Source organism: Salvelinus alpinus, chromosome 8, assembly GCF_045679555.1.
Source record: "Salvelinus alpinus chromosome 8, SLU_Salpinus.1, whole genome shotgun sequence".
In the NCBI taxonomy this organism is placed as follows: Eukaryota; Metazoa; Chordata; class Actinopteri; order Salmoniformes; family Salmonidae; genus Salvelinus; species Salvelinus alpinus.
The window spans coordinates 35,438,304-35,463,301 of record NC_092093.1 but is presented as its reverse complement, the minus strand read 5'-3'; the positions used below and the strand labels follow the sequence as shown (position 1 = coordinate 35,463,301).

The following is a 24,998-nucleotide window of genomic DNA, read 5'->3' as shown; positions in this document are numbered from 1 at the left end:
GTATAGTAGGGGATTGAATAACTGCTGTGAAATACTTTAACTGGTATGCATCCAAACAATACCACACACACCTTATTATATAGATCGAATTATCCTCCGTTTCGACGCCCTGAGTTCTACAGAGTCTCATGCTCTTCAGACCAGGGATAACTATAGTTTTAACTAGGCTTTGCAGAAAGTAAAACATTTTCCAAGGAAACAAAGTTACTTTGGAGGTGACTACAACTATTTGAATACAGATCCCCAAAAATGACTACTTTTCAAAACTATTTGAATACAGATCTCAGGAAGTGACTACTTTTCTGAAACTATTGGATTGGCTGCCTTAAACTAATGGCAGTGCTGTATCTGGAACTGCAGGTTGAGCACACACAATTCATTTCTATCTGAACATTCTGTAAAAGTCCATTCTCCTGAATGTTCATTGCCCCAGGTGTACATCAATCAAGTCAAACCAATTAACTAATGCTATTTTGTACAGATATTATAAATAAGTTGACTAAACGACTTTGACTCTTTCAAGATGCCACTGAAAAAAGGTTTAAAAGCTGCAATTCATTTAAGAATACTTGAAAATACTGCAGAGTAATTCAAAGCCCATTGCAACCAGCAAGTTGGATGCTAAGCAAAAACAACTTTGAACCTCTTTGTCCATCTGAGGGAAAGTGCTCTTATTTTAAAAACACATTATACCTGGGGTAGCCGGCTAGATTCAGCCACGGAACGATTTTTGTCAGAGTGGATGGTGGTGGGGGGTGGGGGGGTCGGAACATAATCATAATAATTTGTACACTGCAAATTGACCCCAAATAAGCACAAAAATAGATTGTATTTGAAAATAACAATAATTTCATACCTTTAATTACACTGAGACACGTTTACAAATTTTTTGTTCGTGGGAATACTTGGGAACAGATTTCCTAAATACATTTTTAGCTTAACTTCTGGTGATTTTACAGTCGTCACCTGTTGCCGACCCCTGCACTATACCATCTTTAAAAAAGGGACAGTTTACTCAGAATATAAACAAACATGATTTTTTCCAGCTACCTTGACTGTAGTTGATTTAAGAAGGCAGTTTTGGGATATTTCCTTGACACTTAATAGCCATATTTTGTTGATGTTAGCATTCTCAGTTCTTGTGCCGGTTTATTACAACTGTAATTACTTGAAGCAACATTTTATTAGCATGTTGTTACATAACTGTGGTAATTTCATTTTAATTCCATAGCAATGAGTTGAGAGTTTTTGTAACTACTGTAAAGTGACTGTTCCTTATTCCACTTACATAATAATTCCATTAGATTGCAATTATGAAGCAATTTCTAACGTCCTAGTAACTAACAATAATGTTGCTGTTGTAATAATCAAAGTCCCAATACATGTCAAGTGTTACTGTATTACCTCACTCATTATGAAAATATATTTGTTAGTTCATTTTGAAGCTGCAAAAATGGTCTACTCTAATGTTGAGGTGATTCTATGTCCCTCACGTATTTAATTCTAGACTATAAGCTATATTAAGATTCATATCCAAGAGCCTTCCAAAATGTGCTTATGATCATATATTTAGAAGGATTCAACTAACTATTGTAGTTTTTGGTTATTAAATATTTGGAAGCCATGAAATACAAAATATTTTTTCAAGAAGGCATATATTCAAATACCGTCAAACAGTATTTGGTTGTATGAGAGGTATTCAAAATACTTTCAAATATTATTTGTTTTTCTGAGACCTGTATTTGAATATCAAAGAAAATAGTTGGCTTTTAGTTGAAACTCTATATTCAACCTTGAGTATTTAAAAAGTTGGTATTTTCAAATAAAACTACAAACTACAACTATCTTCCAGTCAAGGTCTGAAGCACTTTAGTTTTGCTTTCCAGACTCATGTCATACAGTGACTGTGGGAAGAGACTACAGGCACTGTCTTTGGGATAATGTGTACAGTAAAATACAAGACTGACCAGTATTCTATCTATCTAGGACTGTTATGGCACCACAGATTAACAGTCCAGTATATGATGTGTAAGCAGTGCTTGTATTTTATATCTTTGTACCATTTGAAGACAAACATTTAACATAAGCTGACAGAAAAAACCACTGATGTGTGTGTCTAGGCCTGACAAGCCTATATCATAGCAGCATTTCAAATTTTGACATGCAGTGTACAAAATGAGTTGCTTTATGACTAAACGCTTACAATACGGTACTCCGTTGAACTGAGCAGCAACAGGCCAAAGGTCAGGAGAGATGTTTAAAAACAACTCTCATGCCATAGGAAGGAAGGAAACAAAAAAACTCCAGCTCAAAAACAGTGACACAGGTCCTTGAGGCCATACAAAGACATTATGCCACAGGCAAAGCTGAGGTGTAGGCTTCCCCTCTCCTGACCTTCCACACTTGATAATGTGCGTTTTTGTATTTGTGCTTGTGAAGCTCGAGATTAGGGGTCTCCAAACTTTTCTAGCACGAGAGCTACTTTAAAAAATAATGAAACATGTCGCAAGCTACTCATTTATTTTATAGCCTTTGAATAGGCACATTGTTCTCTTCTCCCATACCCTGCATCTCTTCCCCGGGTCCTGGGTGTGCAATAGATGTGTTTTCTGTCTATATACCTGGTAAATAATAGTAAACAGTATTTGACCTGACAGGCCCCAGTAAAATTATCTTAAGTATTTTCCAGAATTCAGTTCTCGGTTTTATTTTTCCTGGGTTGGGATTTTTTTTCTTCAGTTTTTTACTCTCAATATTAGATTTATTAATAGAGAAACAAGGAAAATGGATGTTCTGAGTCCATGTCAATACTTAAATCACATCAGTAAACGTGTTTCAATTGTGGGCGTAGCTATATTGCTGGGGATCAGACATGTCCTGTGCGAGTGAGGCAGGTTGAAGTTCCCAGTGTGAGAGCAGTGCAGAAAGTGTCATATGCTGAGGCAGTGACGAAAGTAAAGGATGGTGGGCAAAGGGTGAGGGAGCCTGAGAGGATCCCTGTGAGTAGTCGGCCATTACAGAGTGATCCCAACAGTTTGTGCTTTAGGGAGGTTGGCTTCTTGGCATTTATAGCTATGGTCATTAATTGTAACACACAGATGGAAAGGAAATCCCAGATGATTTAATTGGTAGTAACAGCAACAGAGATGTCAGTGCAGAAGAACTACAGGAAGCTTTGAGAGAAGGGTTCCAGCCTCCCAGATCAGGATCTGTTGGGGTCAAAGTAGTGGGAAGGGGTAGTGGGGTGTGTTGTATTCAGACTCCTTGACTTTTTCCACATTTTGTTACGTTACAGCCTTATTCTAAAATGGATGAAAAAAATAATAAATAACTCAATCTATACATAATGCCCCATAATGACAAAGCAAAAACAGGTTATTAGAAATGTTTGCAAAAAAAAATAAAAAAAAAATACCTTATTTACCTAAGCATTTAGACCCTTTGCGATGACTCGAAATTGAGCTTAGGTGGATCCTTTCCATTGATCGTCCTTGAGATGTTTCTACAACTTGGAGTCCACCTGTGGTAAATTCAAATGATTGGACATGATTTGGAGAGGCACACAACTGTCTATATAAGGTCCCACAGTTGACAGTGCATGTCAGATATAACACTAAGCCATTGTCCGTAGAGCGCAGAGCGCAGAGAGTGTCCAAGAACCACCAAGACTCTTCCTAGAGCTGGCCGCCCGGCCAAACTGAGCAATCGAGGGAGAAAAGCCTTGGTCAGGGAGGTGACCAAGAACCCAATGGTCACTCTGACAGAGCTCCAGAGTTCCTTTGTGGAGATGGGAGAATCTCTGCAGCACTCCACCAATCAGGACTTTATGGGAGAGTGGCCAGACGGAAGCAACATGACAGCCCGCATGGAGTTTGCCAAAAAGCACGTAAAGGACTTTCAGACCATGAGAAACAAGATTCTCTGGTCTGATGAAACCAAGATTTAACTATTTGGCCTGAATGCCAAGCGGCATGTCTGTAGGAAACCTGGCACCATCCCTACGGTGAAGTATGGTGGCAAGCATCATGCTGTGGGAATGTTATTCAGCAACAGGACTGTGAGACTAGTCAGGATCGAGGCAAAGATGAACAGAGCAAAGTACAGAGAGATCTTTGATGAAAACCTGCTCCAGAGCACTCAGGACCTCAGACTGTGTGAAGGTTCACCTTCTAACAGGACAACGACCCTAAACACACAGCCAAGACAATGCAGGAGTGACTTCGGGACAAGTCTCTGAATGTCCTTCAGTGGGCCAGGTGAGGCCCGGACTTGAATCCAATCAAACATCTCTGGAGAGACCTGAAAATAGCTGTGCAGCGACACTCCCCATCCAACCTGACAGAGCCTGAGGGGATCTGCAGAGAAAAAGGGGAGAAACTCCCCAAATACAGGTGTGCCAAGCTTGTAGCATCATACCCAAGAAGACTTGATGCTGTAATCGCTGGCAAAGGTGCTTAAACAAAGTACTGAGTAAAGGGTCTGAATACTTACGTAAATGTGATATTTTTCAATTTTTTATATATTTGCCAAAATGTCTAAAAACCTGTTTTCGCTTTGTCATTATGGGATATTGTGTGTTTACAGGGAGAATAAAACAACAATTTTAAACCACTTTAGAATAAGGCTGTAACATAAAATGTGGAAAAAGTCAAGTGGTCTGAATACTTTCCGAATGCACTGTATATAGGGCTAGACAGTGGGGCAATTTCCTTTTTCACATTTCTCTTTTTTTTTGTGAGCAAATGTGAAAGAAGATGATGGTCTAGCGATGTTTCTGCTGTTAGGACTACTTCTGCAGCACATCATTGCACTGTTTGTAGAAAAATGGCCACCCAATTGATACAAATAAATCATTACATTTACATTTACATTTAAGTCATTTAGCAGACGCTCTTATCCAGAGCGATCATGATTTATAGTTCAGTCAGGTAAGCCTACTTTGAGGTTTACATTCAATTGTAAAGGTTTTTGGGGAAAGTCTTTCGGTCTACCCACAAGACGTTATCATTAGCGTCGCTAACTGGCAACATACGGCGTCATAAACAAATGTGGGCACCAAACCGAGAGGCAACATTGATGGAAATGTATTGGCAGATGTTGTGTTACGTTTGGCATTTTAAGCCAATAGTGGTTAACTAGGGGTAGGATAATGGTTTTTTTACAGTTTGGGATGGAACAAATGAGATTTTTTTTTAATGTACTTTCAGAATTGCTTGGCGAGCTACTCATAGGTGGGCAGCAAGCTACTGGCAGAGATCCCTGCTCTAGATCTACTAACCAATAACCCCTGGCTATTACTGTCAACTGAGTTACCCAGAGCCAATGTCCAAAACACACCATGAGAGAAATAGAGAATATGATGGACAGTGGACACGAAATCAACCCCACATGTTCCACACTGCCACGTTTCTATGCTGCGTTTCTACTTCTGTTCTTTTTTTGCCACATGTCAGTAACCTTTAACACAGCGAGACCGGAGTAATGAAAACAAAACACACACCAATAGTACACATCACTACTGAAAAACAACACAACTCACCAGGTGAACGTAAGGCACAAAGTATCCGTAGAGAGCTGCCGGGATGCCGAAGGCCCAGATCCGGTAGCCCAGAGACTTCCAGATGTTGACGTTGAACACCTTACTCATGGGCGGGCAGCGGCTGCCTGGCTTGTTGCTGCTGACAGGCTTGGGCAGCAGGGGAGTGTAGGTTAACCCAGCCAGCATGAGGATGAACATGAGGATGCTGAGGACCCTCATTGTGTTCTGCAGGCCCACCTTCTCCAGCAGGCCGGACAGGAGGAAGGGCAGGGTGACGGTGAAGGCAGAGCTGCCGGCCGTCACGATGCCGTTGACCAGGCCCAGGCGCTTCTTGAAGTAGTGTCCCAGGATCACCAGGCTGGGCTGGTAGGCGAAGGAGCAGCCGGTGGCGAACACGATGCCGTAGGTGAAGTACATGGGACCCAGGGACCTGTGGGTTCAGAGAGTAGAAGAGAGACAGGATAGGATGAGAGTTCCCCACAGTCATGTTTATACCTGCTTAAAATTTCACACACAGAAAAAAAAACAAGCTCTATGAACTTGACTCAGAGGTTCTAGCAAAACAAGTTCTCAAGTCTGACTTGAACCAAACACCAGGGTGAAGATAATTGAGCTGCTGTGAACTTGCTAGCCTGGTCCAACTTCCAACACCTGGAGGGTATCAGTTACAGCCTCACTCCCAGGGTGTGTACACTCACTATGCTGACAGTGTTTGTTTACTTCCCAGTCCTCGTTTTTTTTTTTTTTTTTACCTTTATTTAACTAGGCAAGTCAGTTAAGAACAAATTCTTATTTACAATGATGGCCTAGGAACAGTGGGTTAACTACCTTGTTCAGGGGCAGAACGACAGATTTACTACACCTTGTCAGCTCAGGGAGTCGCTCTAGCAACCTTTCGGTTACTGGCCCAACGCTCTAACCAGGGTTACCGTTAGCACATCACTAATCCTGGATAAATAGATCCGTGAGAGAGGTCAGGGGTGAGTTGGAGCTGCTTCCAGGCCAGCACTAATGACAGGTCTCTCAGAGTGCTACGATCACCAAGACAAGAGCGCTAATGTTTACTCACTTGTCACGCCACTGCAGGGCTAACCCTAGATAAAACGCAGCTGTGGTATTAATTTATTGCGTTTAACAATACTTTCACTGTACTTCTACTTTGACCCAGTGATGTCACCTGCAGTAGTGTTCCCTTAATTTAGTAAACAGATCATGGGTTTTGAAAAAGCTAGAGATATTTTGAGTGTGACAAATGATGTTTTTAAAGACCACCCAGAGAACAGATCCAGAGGGGGTTGTCTAGGTGTTATTCAAAGTCAGGCAATAGCCTTACTGACTGACACGGAGCCAACTACTATTATTATTATTGTAGTAGTAGTGTATGTATGCATGTACGTAGATTAAAATGGTTGAGAGTTTGGTATTGTGCCATCTCGTGAGATGTCTAGAAAGAGAGGACCTGAGAGCAGGCTGAGCTCCTGTACATTCTTTATCACACACACACGTATAAAAAGTCCCTGGCACACCAACACCTGACAGCGTTTAGACACAACACATCAGAATGGTTGTTGAGGAGGGTAGCTATACAAGTACTGACGTGACGAAGGAGCTGGCCAGCAGTCCCACCAGGCCCACGGCGGCTCCGCCCACGGCTGTCACCCTGCAGCCCAGCAAGTCTGTGAAGACGCTGACGATGGGAGAACAGAAGAAGATCATCCCCATGGAGAGGGAGCCCACCCAAGCTGCAGGACAGAGAGAGATATGAGGGTTAGGCTACGTGTTACATTACAGTATCTGAACAATAACGGCAGTATTTAACTGTTCACACAGGCTTTGTTGTTACATGGGAAATGTTGCTGGAGTGTGAGGTGAAGCGAGGCACTCCTCTTCTGGCTGCCCCGCTAAACAAACGTTTTAAAAGTCAGGTTTTACGAATTACTATGAACAATGCATGGCAACAAAGAAAAGAGGTGAGTAAGTAAAACCTTCCTCCATATAGGTTCATGTTAAGCCTATAGGCTTATGTACACATACGAGTACCAGTCAAAAGTTTGGACACCTACTCATTCAAGGGTTTTTCCTTTATTTTTTTACTATTTTCTACATTGTAGAATAATAGTAAAGACAACAAAACTATGTAATAACACATATGGAATCATGTAGTTACCAAAAAAATAAAAAATCTAAATATATTTTCTATTTGAGATTCTCTAAAGTAGCCACCCTTTGCCTTGATGACAGCTTTGCACACTCTTGGCATTCTCTCAACCAGCTTCATGAGGTAGTCACCTGGAATGCATTTAAATGAACAGGTGTGCCTTGTTAAAAGTTCATTTGTAGAATTTATTTCCTTCTTAATGCTTTTGAGCCAATCAGCTGTGTTGTGACAAGGTAGTGGTGGTATACAGAAGATAGCCCTATTTGGTAAAAAAACAAGTCCATATTATGGAAAGAACAGCTCAAATGAGCAAAAAAACGACAGTCCATCATTACTTTGAGACATGAATGTCAGTCAATACAGAAAATTTCAAGAACTAGTAAAGTTTCTTCAAGTGCAGTTGCAAAAACAAATCAGGCACTATGATGAAACAGGCTCTCATGAGGACCACCACAGGAAAGGAAGACCCAGAGTTACCTCTGCTGCAGAGGATAAGTTCATTCGAGTTGCCGGCCTCAGAAACTGCAGCCCAAATAAATGCTTCAGAGTTCAAGTAACAGACACATCTCAACATCAACTGTTCAGAGGAGACTGCGTGAATCAGGCCTTCATGGTCGAATTGCTGCAAAGAAACGACTACTAAAAGACACCAATAAGAAGAAGAGACTTGCTTGGGCCAAGAAACATGAGCAATGGACATTAGACCAGTGGAAATCTGTCCTTTGGTCTGAGGAGTCATGTCTTTGTGAGATGCAGAGAAGATGAATGGATGATCTCTGCATGTGTGGTTCCCACGATGAAGTATGGAGGTGGTGTGATGGTGCTTTGTTGGTGACACTGTCTGTGATTTATTTAGAATTCAAGGCACACTTAACCAGCATGGCTACCACAGAATTCTGCAGAGATACGCAATCCCATTTGGTTTGCGCTTATTGGGACTATCATTTGTTTTTCAACAGGACAATGACCCAAAACACCTCCAGGCTGTGTAAGGGCTATTTGACCAAGGAGAGTGATAGAGTGCTGCATCAGATGACCTGACCTCCACAATCACCTGACCTCAACCCAATCGAGATGGTTTGGGATGAGTTGGACCGTAGAGTGAAGGAAAAGCAGCCAACAAGTGCTCAGCTTATGTAGGAACTCCTTCAAGACTGCTGGAAAAGCATTCCAGGTGAAACTGGTTGAGAGAATGCCAAGAGTGTGCAAAGCTGTCATGAAGGCAACGGGTGGCTACTTTGAAGAATCCAACATACATTTTGATTTGTTTAACACTTTTTTGGTTACTTACATGATTCCATATGTGATATTTCATAGTTTTGATGTCTTCACTATTATTCTACAGTGAGGAAAAGAGTACATATAAAGAAAAACCCTTGAATGAGTAGGTGTGTACAAACTTTGGACTGGTACTGTACATTCGATAGTTTTCTGCATTACACTTCATTTCTGAGTTAATTAGTTAAATGCTCAGAGGACAGAGCTCAGAGGACAAAAATCTAAACAAACACATCCTCTGGTCTAAACCAGAGGATATGTTTGGGCTCCCGAGTGGCGCAGCGGTCTAAGGCAATGCATCTCAGTGCTAGAGGCGTCACTACAGACCTTGGTTCGATTCCAGGCTGTATCACTACCGGCCGTGATTGGGAGTCCCATTGGGCCAGTGTCGTCCGGGTTAGGGTTTGACCGTCATTGTAAATAAGAATTTGTTCTTAACTGACTTGCCTAGTTAAAGAAAAGGTTCAAAGTAAAATTTACTTAGATTGATCCTATGGAATAGGCCATGTTAATCTACACACGACAGTCCTAAAAGACGAGGTTGAGTGACCTTAATATCTGAATCCTAACCAACGTATTAGAGAATACAGTGAACTAGAGTTTTCCAGGGGCTTGATCTAAACATGTAGCACCACCCAGACCAGTAGTGAAGAGCACTAGTAGTAGGACAAAGGAGCAGGAAGAGCGACTGAGGAAAGAGGAAGCGCTGATCAGGAAAACAGTTGAGTCTTATATCAACACCAAATACACAATACACACCATATCCTTCTAACAGACACGGAAAAATAACCCTTACAGTTCCTCATGACAAAAAAAAACAAACATATAGCTTAGGCCTATGTTATATCAGCCCTTTTGAATAATGATATTCCCGGATCAGAATAACCACCTAAATACATGTCAAAAGAGAGAACACACTGTGCAAAAACTGATAGAATCAACGTTGTTTCCACGTCATTTCAACCCCCCCCCCCAAAAAAAAATCTGTGATGACATTGAACCAACCTGGAAAAGTTTTGGGATTTGCAAAGTCAGTGGCATTTTGTCTTTTTCCCCCTTCACCTAACTTTTAATTTAAATCCACTGACATTGTGATTTTTTTTTTAATGTCGATTTCACATTAGTTGACAACTCAACCAAATGTAAATTTAAACAAGACGTTGAACTGATGTCTGTGCCCGGTGTGGAATGTACTTATTCCTCTTGTTTACTGTGCAGGTAAATTACTACAGGGACTAACAAAAGGCTAATAGAGGTGTGAACCGGTCTTAGCCGACATATAGACCCATGGAGCTGCTCTGCTTGTCTGATCTCTATCTGGGTCCCAGCAGACCTTAGTCTACCACCATGGCCATAACAACCCTCACTCTAGGATCCCTCCTTGGAATAAATAAACACAGCATGGAGCTGAAGAAATATTGTTTCCTGCCTTTATTCTTATCATAGGAAATAAGTAAACATGAGATTGCTTGGTTTTCCTCTCCCAACGGCAGTGGAAGAACACACACACACACCCCACCCCCCGGCAATTTTGTTAATGATTTTTCTGGTTCCTCCCCATTGTATAAGTAAAGGACAGACCATTTACGGCAAGTTGAGCCTGCTTTGAGAGAACTCCCGTGCTGATATCTCCGAATCAAACCCCTAACCGATCATAATCTTAGGGCAACCCAAAAATAATTTTCAGACCTGAATGTCAATCCCTGCCTTAAAGATTGAATCAGTAGTAGTGGGGAAACAGCGACACTGGCCGCCCCACCACTGTTATCCTTTATGTTGCCGCGCTGAGGAGAGCCGCGTAACATTATAAACAAAATTCCAGAACATATTGTGCTCTATCACACGTGCAATGGTGTCAGAGGGAGAGAGAAAAAAAACTGGGTTTGTTGTTGTTGTAATATCGCAAACGGACGTGGCTGTTTCACCATTACGGATTCCAAGTTTAAAGGCCTCGGATTTCTCTTTTCCATTCCACCCAGGGGGAAGAGCCTTGGTCATACCTCTTCTTTTCCATTTGAGGAATCCCTTCTCTCCGCAGGCTGCCTGCTAGGCTAATTCTATTTTTCCAGATTGTACAAATAGATCAAGCTTGTGATGACAATCCGTCACCGTGCAAAATCACCAGGGGCCTGTTGCACAAAAGTAGAATTAAGACATCCGGGATAAATGACTCAGCTGAGCTCAATGAAGCCAAAACATGTGCGTCCAGGCTTAATTGGTTGCACAAAGACCAAGCCAGGATGAGCAGACACGGATTCATTAAGCCAGGTGAAACCAATCCTGGATAGGTGCGCGCTCACGGCTCACTCAAATAGACCCCGCCACAGATCACAGATTAACTGATTTACCATGGCAACTAGAGCCGCGTACTTTTCCCCGTCGGAAGCACAAATCCTCATGGAGGCATACGAGGAGGTAAAAGATATAATTAAGAAGAAAGGCAACACCGCCACAGTGATAAAGCAAAGAGAAAAAGCGTGGCAAAGTATTGCAGACCGCCTGAATGCGTAAGTAGTGCACAATTACACACTCACCGCTCCGCTGAAACATCACAATTACAATTCAAATATTTAATTCACATCTCCAAAAATGCAGTTGTACTGTAATTATGAAACGGTTAAATTTTTAATTGAAATGCACTGCAGATATGAGTGAAATTGTGTAAAGTAACTCCATCACACTGTATAAAGCTATGATAAATTTTTTGATATTTTTACTGAAAACAAGACAAAAATACCAAGTAATTTTTTGCAGTGTGACTCCATTAAATGTGTGTGTGTGTGTGTGTGTGTGTAGATTAAACATGAACGGGCCAAAACGGACATGGCAGCAGGTCAAAATCAAATACAAGAACATTCTGCAGAATGGTATGGTCCCTGACTAATATTTAACAAAGCACAAGCATATATTGTACCCAGAAGGTGCCTGCTCACACATTGTCTGTACTGTTTTAGCAGTGAAAAAGAATACCCACAGACAAGGCACGGGTGGTGGGTCACCAAAGGCTGACCTTACCCCAGCAGAGGACATGGCCTTGGAGCTAAATAAAGGCAGGCCCGTCTTAGAGGGGATCCCTGGGGGGAAAGAGACGAGCATAGGTTCCTCCCAAGATGCCACCCGCTTCATTCAAGGTATGTCCTTCCATCTCTACATGGGATACAACCACATTCATATTGATTCAATTTGGACTGTCTGACTTTGGTTTACCTATTGCCTTGCAGTGTCTGGCAGCACTGTGTTCCTGTTAGAGCCACCAGCACAAGCACCAGACGATGCTGATCCAGTGAGTACTCCATCAAAGGCATACTGTAGGCCTGGCATGTCTTGTCTACTAGCTTCAATATGAATCCGATTAAATGTGATAGGGTGAAGGCCCCAGTGCAGCAGCAACAGCACATGATGGAGACGATGATGAGGAGGAGACCATCTCTCTGGATTCCAGAAGGCATGAGGTATCATGTTAAGACTGTGAAAGTACTATTTACTCTACAATGGTGAGGAGTCCTCATCAAAATCAAAAAATCTAATTTCTTTTACAGGACCCAGATGCTATACAGTGGGAAAACCAGCCTGGCAACATAGTGCGTATTAATAAAAGGACACCACATCCTGCCAAATTCCAGCTGCGCTAATTGTATTGTGTTCACAGAGCTCACAAGCTATCAGAAAGTTGTATGGCAACCACCTCCGGCGCCAAATAGAACTGGCAGACATAGACATTCAGTACAAGAAGAAAAAGATGGAAAATCTTGCACTGGAGTCCGAAATAAAAAAGAGGACAATTAGGAAACTGGACCTTGAAATAAAAAAACTTGAGAGGGAGGTGAGATATGCCTTCAATGTACACTGTATGCTAACTGTAACACAAATGTATTAATCATTATTTTTCTTTCCTCCCCCAGCTCCAAGAAGATGACACAGCTCAAAATAAAAATTAGGTATATTCTCGTAAAGTCAAGTGAGCCATGACATATGAGCTCTTATTGTGAGCACACAGGACGGTGGCATCTTTCTAAGGTTTTTTTTATTTTCCCAGCAATCAGTACAACCAAGTCATCGTTATAAGGCATCGCCCTCTTTTGCCCACCCCCCCAGCACCAGGTGTGGCCACTAGCCTATATGAAGGCCCAAAATTGTGTGTTCCTTTCTGCTCTGACAATGGCATGCCCATTCGTGCGAGATGTGGTGGATGAAGAAGCACTTGTGCTGAGGAGAGCCTTCAGGCGAGAAAGGGTCTTCAGGGACCGGTTGGACCCACTGGCCTTCCCTGATGACCATCTATATGAAAGATACAGGTTTTCTGCAGATGGCATCAGGTATCTATGCAGACTACTGGGTCCCAGGATTAAGCACCGCACTGCACGGAGCCATGCACTGAGTGTGGAGCAAATGGTTTGTGTGGCCTTGCGCTTTTTTGCTAGTGGAGCCTTCCTGTACTCAGTGGGGGATGCAGAACAGCTGAACAAGGCCACAATTTGCCGCACAATAAGGAGTGTGTGTCTGGCTATCAAAGCATTAGCAGATGTCTTCATCTCCTTCCCTGGCCACAGAAGACTCTGTGACATCAAAGAGGAGTTCTATAGGATTGCAGGTAAGAGGATCTACAAATTACAGGACAACTGTTAACACATAGTAGGATACTCATTACTTTGTGTGACAGGTTTCCCCAATGTCATTGGTGCAGTGGACTGCACACACATAAGGATAAAAGCCCCCTCAGGTGCCCATGAGGCCGATTTTGTGAATAGGAAATCCTTTCACAGCATTAATGTTCAGGTGAACATAACTTTTTGATATTGTCCATTGACGAACACTCTGCATTGCCAGTGATGTGCATTGATTGGTGTAATATTCCTCATCTTATGATTTCAGATGGTCTGCAATGCTGACTGTGTGATCAGCAATGTTGTGGCAAAATGGCCTGGCTCAGTCCATGACTCCAGAATCTTTCGGGCCTCTGAAATCTATCAGTGCCTATCACAAGGTAAGCCACACAACCCCTATTTATAACCATCATGGCTGTGTCAAGAATATCACTGTGTTTATGAGGTAGTAATGATGAGATTTTGTGTTGACAGGTGAATTCTCTGGTGTGTTGCTGGGAGACAGGGGGTATGGCTGCCAGCCTTTTCTCCTGACACCTTTCACAGACCCCCAGGAAGCACAGCAGGCCTACAACCATGCCCATGCCAGGACCAGGGCCAGAGTTGAAATGACCTTTGGCCTCCTGAAGGCACGCTTTCACTGCCTTCACAAATTAAGGGTCAGCCCTGTTAGGGCATGTGATATTACTGTGGCTTGTGCTGTCCTCCACAATGTGGCCTGCCTGAGGAAGGAGAGGGCCCCCAGAGTGCCACCAGCCATGGACTGGGACAATCCGGCAATCTTCCCTGATGACGACAGTGGTCGGCTGCTGAGGGACCAATATGTGTTGAATTATTTTAGTTAGTATGTGTGCTTTCAATTTTGGTTAAATATGTCCTGCGGTGGCAGAGGAATTGGGTTTTTTTTGGGTTCGTTTTTTGACGAATTTGGCCTCTTATGATGTTTGTGCGGTATACTGTGTGTAATACAAGGCTGCAGGGAGGCTACTGCATCCATTCATTTGTCTGTTCAGTTGATGTGTATGGATTTGTCCTGCATTTATTTTAGTGTGCAGACATGCAGGGTGTGTTATATACAGACCTTTGAATGTGTATGTATCATTTTGTATAATATGCTTGGATTCTGTGCTTTCCATCTTGTAGAGTCACTGTGACTTCAGTTTCGAAAGGAGCTGATGGTTTACCTGCTTTGTTTTGTCCTTATTCAATAAAGGAACATAATGTTACACATTGTGTTTTTATATTCATATGGAATGTGTATTTGTTTATATGACAGAGTACTAGGGCCACACTGAAGAAAAAGGATAAAGTCATAAATTTATGAGGCTGGTTCTTTCTGCAGAAAAGCTACATATTGTTTTTACAGTTTTGATACTTATGACAATGTGATACTTAATATTCTGGCACATCAGCATGTCTTTGTTTATGAAACCATACTGAAGTACAATTTCACGAAATGCCCCACATCTGTCATTTTAACAACTGTCCTCCTTTAAAACAACTGGTTACAATATTATGACTTGTGTTTTTTTTCCCCTCTGTGGCCCTAATATTCTATCATTTTATATATAGCCTTATAGTCTATGGGAAACTGTAAATTATCTAATGATAGCAACATCATCTAAAAATCATTTTTTATCCAAAATCATTGAAATTAATGATCACAAACGTTTAAATAATAACAGTGGGTCTAGTTATATGTGATAACAATGTATAGTGAGCAGTGAAATAACTATTGGTTTCCATTTGTGGTGACTGCTGACTGACATTAGGGATGAGATTAAATAGATCCTGGAATTTAGCCTGGTCTGGAGCAGGCTAGCTCCACAGAATAAATCTCCATGGTAATTTATACCATAACATATCCTCCTGCCCCCTATCCATCTTTAGTGCAACCGGATTACGGATCAATTGAGCCAGGATCACCAAGATATCCTGGCTTAATCCCTTATCCTAGTTTTGTGCAACAGGCCCCAGGTGTCGATAATAACGCCATAGATAAGACTAGGCCCCACATCAGTGAACGTGAAGAGTATACACAACAAATATTTCCGAGCTATCAAAAACAAGTCTACGTGTTGCTTGTCCTATGTTGCGCTGCATGTGCTCACTGCTCGTTGTTTGTCTGTATTGTTATCGTTTTTAATAACCTGCCCTGGGACCGTGGTGTAAAATTAGCCGGCTGGTTAAAACCGTCACTTTTACTGAAACGTTGATTAATGTGCACTGTCCCTGTAAAAATGTAAATAAACTTGAACTCAAACCAACTGATATTGTCCTAAGCATGGAGGGTGACTACCAACAGATGTGGCAGTCTACAGTTTTAAGAGAGGAACAGATAACGCAAGTCATTGTCAAGAGGAAACAGCTGCTAAGGAGATCTGAGCCTGGTACCAGATTGGCAAGGCAGCGTAAACCAACGCAACAACAATAAGAGCAGGGAAGACAGCACAAACAAATCTGGGACCAGGGGCCTCATTTATCAAGGCCTGTGTGCACACAAAAATACTCTAAAACCTTGCATGCGCCAGTTTTCCAGCAAAGGCTGGTAAGGTTGGAACTTGACCGGAAAGTGTGTGCATCTCCACGCAAATCTCAAATCTACCATTTATCAAAATCGCTCATTCAACAGCCAAGCATGATAGAAAGTAAATAGACCAGTAGCCTTGACAGGAAGCGTAGGCTACAGTATTGCTGTGCGATATAAGGAGCACGGCATCATAGCCTGGACTATTTCATTTCAGAGCCTATACCAAGGCAGATAGAAACACAATCATGTTTTGATGAACAAAATATTTAACAATTAGTCTTTTCGTTTGGAAAAGTCACTGCAACACTCCGCCTCTACAGAAATGTGATCAGAATTGCCATTGCGCTTTCTTTTAGGAACTATCATGGCCCAGTTACATCTCCAAATCATACAGAAAATGAGCAAGTTTGTGTTACCATAAAAAGGTGAATGGAGGGCGTTTTCCCAGGCGGGGTTGTAGTGCTTGTTCACAAACGGCCAAATATAATATGACTCCGATTTATGTTGCGTGCGACAGTTAAATCTCAATTTGTGGCACACGCAAATCCTAGAATCTTCACGTAGGCCCGAATTTAGTAAGGAATGTAGTCACAGGTTGATAAATGAGGCCCCAGGCTAGTAAACAGAGGTAGTGTTAGAGACAATCCTGGGGATGGAAACATAAGGCCATGACATTGGTTCTGTCACAGTCACTGACGCAAAGACTCAGTAGTGGGGTTAATAATCCTTCAGTTTGGGATAAAAGCAATATTTGCAGGATGTGCATAAAGATGACGTCATTGTTTTAGCACTATCCACAGAGTTTTTAAACTACAGAGCGCAACATTGTCCAATGCACCAATAGAAATCAGCACAATCTTTTTCAGTTTGCTGTCGTCTTGGAACAAACATTGGGATCATGTATGCTGCACCAACGCCGATACAAAGAAAAAAAAAGAATAAGGACGAGCAACGTACAATACGGCGATTTTCGCAAACCAGGCATTTGTAGTCATCTATTGAATCTACCCCTCTGCCAAATGTTGTGCTTTTATCATAAAAGTAACTATTGTTATGGAAATTTCATCTTACAGAGTGACCGGAGTTTGCAGAGTTGCATGGGTACCTTGAGTGGGCTTATTGCAGAGACTTACATACTAAAAGCTGGTAGGAACATTCTCCACTTTAAGCTGCATTACATAGCATAGCCGGTTTGGCTACTAGGCTATTATTACATCACTGGAGCCGAGCTCCTGCCTTCCAGGACCTCTATCAGGCGGTGTGAATGGAAGGTCCGGAAAATCATTAAAAATAAAACAACCACCCAAGCCATAGACTTCCCTCTGCTTCCGCACAGCAAGTCTGACACCACAAGGATCCTGAACAGCTTCTACCCCCATGCCATAAGACTGCTGAATAGCTAACTAAATAGCTACACAGACTGAGTTGACCATTGTATTTTATTCTTGCACCGTCTCTATGCACACTCACAGGGCCCCAACACACTGAGACTAACACAAAACACTCACTCCAGCATCTGCTCACACACACATAATATGCACATATTTACACTGACTCTACACACACACCCACTCATGTGCAATCATCATACCCGCTGCTGAACCAAGATGGCGCCGAAGACCATGGCTGACGTTTAAATTCTCCCAACCAATTGTGCAATTTTGTTTGTTTTTTTGCGTTCTGTGTAACTTAGTGTACATAATGTTGCTGCTACCGTCTCTTATGACCAAAAATAACTTCTGGATATCAGAAAAGCAATTACTCATCGCAGACTGTAAGAAACCTTTTCCTTTAACGAGTCCGACGAGAAGGATATCATGCTTTCACTGGAACAGGCCCAGTTCCACGCCTTTTGCGTGAAGAAAAGACGCTGGAAAGGGGACGTAGATCGGAGATCCTTCTGAGAAGCCGGAGGCAAGCGAGTAAACTCCCAATGCCTTCCATTCTTCTTGCTAACATGCAATCGTTAGAAAATAAAATTGATGACCTAATATTAAGATTATCCTACCAACGGGACATTAAAAACGCAAAATTTTATGTTTCACCCGAGACGTGGCTGAACAAAGAAATGGACAATATAGAGCTGGCGGGATTTTCCACCCACTGGCAGAACAGAGACGCTACCTCTGCTAAGACGAGGGGTGGGGGTGTGTGTCTTTTTGTCAATAACAGCTGGTGCGCAATGTCTAATATTAAAGAAATTGAGGTATTGCTCTCCTGGAGTACCCTTTACAATAAGCTGTCGACCGCACTCTGTATTATTCGTAGCTGTCTATTTACCATCACAAAGCAAAGCTGGCACTAAGACCGCTCTCAACCAACTCTATAAAGACATAAGCAAAGAAGACAATGCTCACCCAGAAGCGTCGCTCCTAGTGGCCGGGGACTCTAATGCAGGCAAACTTAAATCAGTTTTAACAAATTGTGCAACCAGGGAAATTGTGCAACCAGAGATTTAAAAAAAATCCAAGACCCCCTTTAATCCACACACAGAGATGCAAACAAAGCTCTCCCTCGCCTTCCATTTGGCAAATCTGACCATAATTATATCTTCCTGATTCCTACTTACAAGCAAAAACTAAAGCAGGAAGTACCAGTGACTCGCTCAATACGGAAGTGGTCAGATGACGTGGATGCTACACCACAGGACTGTTTGGCTAGCACAGACTGGAATATGTTCCGAGATTCATCCAACGGCATTGAGGAATACACCACCTCAGTCATCGGCTTCATCAATAAGTGCATCGATGACGTCATCCCCACAGTGACTGTACGTACATATCCCAACCAGAAGCCATGGATTACAGGCAACATCCGCAACGAGCTAAAGGCTAGAGCTGCCACTTCCAAGGTGCGGGAGACTAATCCGGATGCTTATAAGAAATCCTGCTACGCCCTCAGACGATCCATCAAACAAGCAAAGCGTCAATACAGGATTAAGATTGAATCCTACTACACCGGCTCTGACGCTTGTCGGATGTGGCAGGGCTTGAAAACTATTACGGACTACAAAAGGGAAACCCAGACGCGAGCTGCCCAGTGACACGAGCCTACCAGACGAGTTAAATGCCTTTTATGCTTGTTTCGAGGAAAGCAACACTGAAGCATGCACGAGAGCACCAGCTGTTCTGGATGACTGTGTGATAACGCTCAGTAGCCGATGTGAACAAAACCTTTAAACAGGTCAACATTCACAAAGCCGCTGGGCCAGATGGATTACCAGGACGTGTACTCAAAGCATGCGCGTACCAACTGTCAAGTGTCTTCACTGACATTTTTTTTTTTACCTCTCCCTGACCGAGTCTGTAATACCTACATGTGTCAAGCAGACCACCATAGACACCCCCCCCCCCACTTCTCCCCCACCTAAATGTACAGATTACCTCAACTAGCCTGTACCCCTGCACACTCACTCGGTACCGGTGCCCCCTGTATATAGCCTCGTTATTGTTATTCTTATTGTGTTACTTTTTATTATTACATTTTATTTTAGCCTACTTGGTAAATATTTTATTCTTCTTGAACTGCACTGTTGGTTAAGAGTAGTCACCTTACCCCTATACAGAGCTACCTCTATCAATCCAGTATCCCTGCACATTGTAAATATGGTACTGGACCTGACCCTGTATATAGTATTCTTACTTAATTATGTTCTTATATCTAGTTTTTCTGTTCTACCTTGTTATTTTTAGTATTACATTGTTATCGATTACTGCATTGTTGGGGTTAGAGCTTGCAAGAAAAGCATCTCACTGTACTGTCACACTGCATGTGGCATAGAAAATGGACAACTATTGCTTAATATCCCGGAATCACCTCTAGTTGTTTATATTCACTGTGGAAGTAAACATCCTGATTAAATGTAAAGCATACTGGCGTAGGCTGGGTGCAGTCAAAAGACAGGTTAAGGCCACATTCAAAGGGAAGTACTGAGGTGCCAACTGAACAAACTCCTAGACATTCTATGGATGTTCTAAGAGTCTGTCTCACATTTTCTCAGACATCATACCACTTTAGCCTACATTCTGTAATACATGGACCGAACTGAACAAAAACGAAGAAGAATGTCACAAAAGACAACAGGAAATTGCTGTCCCGTTTTCATCTGTGGGCTTTCCCCATTTAAAAAGCATTTACACTTCAGACGAAGGGAAGAATTCCAAATTGAAAATGTAATATCAGGATGATGCTCTCTTTTCCAGGTGACATCCTGCTAGCGCCGGAGGCCCCAACAGTGCAGTCACTGACAGACAGAGACAGACACTGGTCAGAGCTGGTCTAAGTCTCTTCTGTTCACTTCCCAACCCCCCCCTCTCTCTCCCTCTGCTGTGCTCGGAGACTGTGGATGGTGAACCCAGTCAACCCAGCAGCAACCAGACCTACCTTACCCGACGCCAAGAAACAATCCCCCCACACTTAGTTACCCTGGTCTTGCATCTCCCTCTTGCAAGACCTCACTGCGCAACTAAGGAGGGCACATTGATGGACTTTTCAGTGGAGGTCAATGAACACTCTTGCTCGAAGACATTTATAGCTCTACATAGCATCTAAATCATTTCCATGTGATTATTATGCAATTTATTTAATGACTGAGTAGCAGTTCTGAGCAGCAATTATTATTTATTTTTTTAATAGATTTTGCTAATATGGCAGTTATTCTGCTTACGCAAGTGCTGTTATTCACCGACTGAGCCCAGGATGAAAACAGGACAAAATGTTTGTCCTTTTCACATGGTGAGTCCGTGTCTGTCCACCCTCTAGGCTCTTCCCTGACAGTAAGCAGTAACATTAAGAGTAGCTAGCTGCACACAGTTTCTTAACAGGACGCCCAACGGTTCTAGTTAATGGAAGATAGTGGCTAGGACCTGAATTGAGCAAATACACTTTTGGCTACTTGGCTACTTATTAACCGAAGTCAATGGAAAGTAACTGCTAATGGCAAAGCAGAGAATCCAATATCACCACTTTTCAATGTTGAAACAGAGGATTTCTCTTCATTCGTCAAACAAAAAGCCACTCATAATATATTCTAGGCCTAGCAACATGGAAACTAGCTAGGTAGCCATGGAATGAGCTCTCTTTTCGGTACAGGTCAGGACAGGCTTCCCCTGACACCAAACAGCCCAGGGCTGGAGAAGAGACCTCAGCCACACTTCTAGAACTCTAGGTCGTAAGTGCTGAGAATAGAGATCCTTTACTCCTAACCGTATGAGTAAGAATAAAAGCTATGCATGAAGCCCCATAATAGTCCCACTTAGTTGACATATTTAGCACACCCTCATGAGCAGTCCTAACCAGTTACAAGTTACCAGCAGGTGTCTTGATAAAAGAAAAATGCAGCGAGTGGTTCCTGCGACACCTGCAATTGCATTGGGGTTGTTAAAATAATGTTTTGATATTTCTTTATGATCAAAACATGAATAATCTAGAGACTTACATGCAACAGTGTCTCTTGCAATTTTGACAACGATGTCACGATATGCCTAAATACTTGAAACCACTAGGCTAATAAATAAACACGTTTTGTTTCTTTGATTGTGTTAGATGAAATGATATACCTTTCAAACGTTGTACAGTATGCAATAAAGGCAAGTGACTTGGAGTTGTTAAATGGGAGTGACGTGTGTTGATATGTAATATGATCAAAATTCTACTTTTAACAAGCATCAGAATTGGTTAAAAAGAAATACAAAAGATGCATGCCAACATATTAGGCAATAATTAAGAGTAGGCAAAGTGATCATGTCAGGCGAAAATTATATCAAACGTTTTACCAGGGATGGACTGGCCATTGGGAAATTCTGCCAAATGCCAGAATTGCCTAATATGTGGGTCCATTGTCATCCCAATGGGCCTGTCTAAATTGGGAGATTTGCAGAAAATGATCACCGTTTCCCTCGAGGCAATAAATGAGCTGGTATGATAGCAATGCCAGGGACGATTCACAGATTGGTTATTCCCCATCATTTGCAGCAATGTCAATGAGCGTCATCACTAACTTTCCTTTGCAGTATCTCAAACTGTCGTGATTACGAGCTGAGAAACTTTTAGGAGTTTATTTTACTCCTGGCTCAGATTGTCAGGGCATTGTCTTAACAACATTCTAAAACATACTCTGAGCTGGGATTTTTGTTGTCTTGAAACAGGTTTTAAAGACGTTTCTGAGATGCTTTGTGGACACGGGCTCATGGTTCAAATATTATTTCAAATACATTCAAAGTATTATTGAGATATCTTTTGATTTGAAAAGACAAGTAGTTGAATATTTTAATCTGTTTGGAAATACTCAAATACACAGAAATTATTTTAAATACCAGATACTCAAATACACGTATTTGAACACAGGTCCGCAACACACACTGACAACAAGTACAGTGTGCTATCCTACCTACACTGAGAGGAAAGCTTAGCTCACGTACAGTTGAAATAGGAAGTTTACATACACATCAGAATAATAGTAAAGAGAATGATTTATTTCAGCTTTTATTCATTTCATCACATTCCCAGTGGGTCAGAAGTTTGCATACGCTCAATTAGTATTTGGTAGCATTGCCTTTAAATTGTTTAACTTGGGTCAAACGTGTCAGGTAGCCTTCCACAAGCTTCCCACAATAAGTTGGGTGAATTTTGACCCATTCCTCCTGACAGAGCTGGTGTAACTGAGTCAGGTTTGTAGCCCTCCTTGCTCGCACACGCTTTTTCAGTTCTGCCCACAAATGTTCTATAGGATTGAGGTCAGGGCTTTGTGATGGCCACTCCAATACCTTGACTTTGTTGTCCTTAAGCCATTTTGCCACAACTTTGGGAGTATGCTTGGGGTCATTGTCCATTTGGAAGACCCATTTGCGACCAAGCTTTAACTTCCTGACTGATGTCTTGAGATGTTGCTTCAATATATCCACATAATTTTCCTTCCTCGTGATGCCATCTATTTTGTGAAGTGCACCAGTCCCTCCTGCAGCAAAGCACCCCCACAACATGATGCTCCCACCACCGTGTTTCACGGTTGGGATGGTGTTCTTCAGCTAGCAAGCCTCCCACTTTTTCCTCCAAACATAATGGTCATTATGGCCATACAGTTCTATTTTTGATTCATCAGACCAGAGGACATTTCTCCAAAGAGTACAATCTTTGTCCCCATGTGCAGTTGCAAACCGTAGTCTGGCTTTTTTTATGGCGGCTTTGGAACAGTGGCTTCTTCCTTGCCGAGCGGCCTTTCAGGTTATGTTGATTTAGGACTAGTTTTACTGTGGACAAAGATACTTTTGTACCAGTTTCCTCCAGCATCTTCACAAGGTCCTTTGCTGTTGTTCTGGGATTGATTTGCACTTTTCGCACCAAAGTACGTTCATCTCTAGGAGACAGAGTCTCCTTCCTGAGCAGTATGACCGCTGCGTGGTCCCATGGTGTTTATACTTGCATGATATTGTTTGTACAGATGAACGAGGTACCTTCAGGCGTTTGGAAATTGCTCCCAAGGATGAACCAGACTTGTAGAGGCCTACAATTTTTTGCCCCTGAGGTCTTGGCTGATTTTCCCATGATGTCAAGCAAAGAGGCACTGAGTTTGAAGGTAGGCCTTGAAATACATCCACAGGTACACCTCCAATTGACTCAAATGATGTCAATTAGCCTATCAGAAGCTTCTAAAGCATAATTTTCTGGAATTTCCCAAGTTGTTTAAAGGCACAGTCAACTTAGTGTAAACTTCTGACCCACTGGAATTGTGATACAGTGAATTATAAGTGAAATAATCTGTCTGTAAACAATTCTTGGAAAAATTACTTGCGTCATGCACACAGTTGATGTCCTAACCGACTTGCCAAAGCTATAGTTTGTTAACAAGAAATTTGTGGAGCGGTTGAAAAACTAGTTAATGATTCCAACCTAAGTGTATGTGATGTAAACTTCCATCTTCAACTGTACATACTGTCGAGGTGTCATTTCATTGTAACCTCAGGTTGTGTGGCACTGTGTTTTGAAACTAGGTTGGTTGTTGTTATGGTTACCAACCTTGTCCTTAGAACCACTAGGTCATCAACACCTCAACAAGCTCAAGCGGTTAAAACAAAAATCAGAGCAAGAGTCAAATTTGTATTATAGTGAAAATGATAAAGCAACACAGACGGGTAGGATCCAAACCGCAGCTATGCTAATCCAATAGTTTATAGGAGTGTATAGAATACCAAATCTATGAACATATGGTGCTCAAACTGTTTGCATTTTCAAGTCTAACGGACTACGGTTGTGCAAACACGTGACGATAACCAGAATAGGGTAAATGGCTTAAGGCAGGAGCACTAATGACATGCAGTAAATCCGCTATAAATCCAATGCCTCAAGGAATTGAGGCAGGAAGACATACAGATCTGAAGCTGGCAATTCTATATGGTATGTTTGTGTGCGTGTGGGTTGGAATATTAAATGACTTTCTTTAGGTTTCCATCCATATACTGGGGCTTGTTAAAACATACTCATTTTCTATAAGACACACCATCCCCAAGACTAGTCTCCCATGCAGTATGACTTATACTACCACTCTCCTGATATAAAGTGTAACCTAGCGCAGAGTGATCGGGGGTTAGGAGGTGAAGGGGTAACGCTAATCTGTCTTCATGTGGAGCTCAGCTCAGTAACTCATAAGAGCCATTATACGTCTATGTCTGTGGACGGTAAAATCATGGCCGGTCCAGACCGGGCCCCCCCCCCAAAAAAAAGACATCTGTGGATGACTGGATATTGAAATCAACGACAGGGCGGACGGACCAAATGTCAACGTCTTTTCAACATCCATGGACTTCGGTGTCAGGCGGTGCTCACTGGGCTGGTTTTACTTTCCCTAGAAAGATTTCAATACCCCAGAAGTAGGTTGTGACGTAGCCCACAACT

General features: G+C 42.1%; 2 protein-coding genes across 9 annotated transcripts in view; one reads left to right on the top strand and one right to left on the bottom strand.

Moving 5' to 3' along the window:
* LOC139583043 (monocarboxylate transporter 10-like) overlaps positions 1 to 24,998 on the bottom strand; it is a 55,293-nt gene that overhangs the window by 11,484 nt on the left and 18,811 nt on the right. The window contains exons 2-3 of the mRNA XM_071413733.1: positions 7,137 to 7,281; positions 5,540 to 5,969 (exon numbers count right to left, since the gene is read on the bottom strand). Of these exons, the coding sequence (XP_071269834.1) occupies positions 5,540 to 5,969; positions 7,137 to 7,281 (575 nt within the window). The remainder of the gene's footprint in view (positions 1 to 5,539; positions 5,970 to 7,136; positions 7,282 to 24,998) is intronic.
* On the top strand, positions 10,107 to 14,824 carry LOC139583044 (putative nuclease HARBI1). Of its 8 annotated transcripts, XM_071413741.1 has the most exons (11): positions 10,111 to 11,482; positions 11,772 to 11,842; positions 11,930 to 12,106; positions 12,197 to 12,258; positions 12,341 to 12,427; positions 12,515 to 12,556; positions 12,625 to 12,798; positions 12,878 to 12,913; positions 13,012 to 13,566; positions 13,848 to 13,959; positions 14,054 to 14,824. In XM_071413741.1, exons 1-8 carry the CDS (start codon positions 11,325 to 11,327, stop codon positions 12,911 to 12,913), a joined length of 807 nt encoding a protein of 268 aa, XP_071269842.1. In that variant the 5' UTR covers positions 10,111 to 11,324; the 3' UTR covers positions 13,012 to 13,566; positions 13,848 to 13,959; positions 14,054 to 14,824. The 8 variants fall into 8 exon arrangements, with proteins under 8 accessions (XP_071269843.1, XP_071269840.1, XP_071269839.1 ...); XM_071413739.1 differs by having other exon boundaries at positions 10,109 to 11,482; positions 12,625 to 12,913; XM_071413742.1 differs by having other exon boundaries at positions 10,107 to 11,482; positions 12,224 to 12,258; positions 12,625 to 13,566.

What these genes read in the sequence shown, in the direction of transcription:
- LOC139583044 (XM_071413736.1), top strand. Translation starts at nt 13,095, where the DNA reads ATGAAGGCCCAAAATTGTGTGTTCCTTTCTGCTCTGACAATGGCATGC. An exon ending in GGAGTTCTATAGGATTGCAG is followed by an intron (nt 13,567 to 13,635) that starts GTAAGAGGATCT and finishes TTTGTGTGACAG; the next exon opens with GTTTCCCCAATGTCATTGGT. An exon ending in TTCACAGCATTAATGTTCAG is followed by an intron (nt 13,752 to 13,847) that starts GTGAACATAACT and finishes TTATGATTTCAG; the next exon opens with ATGGTCTGCAATGCTGACTG.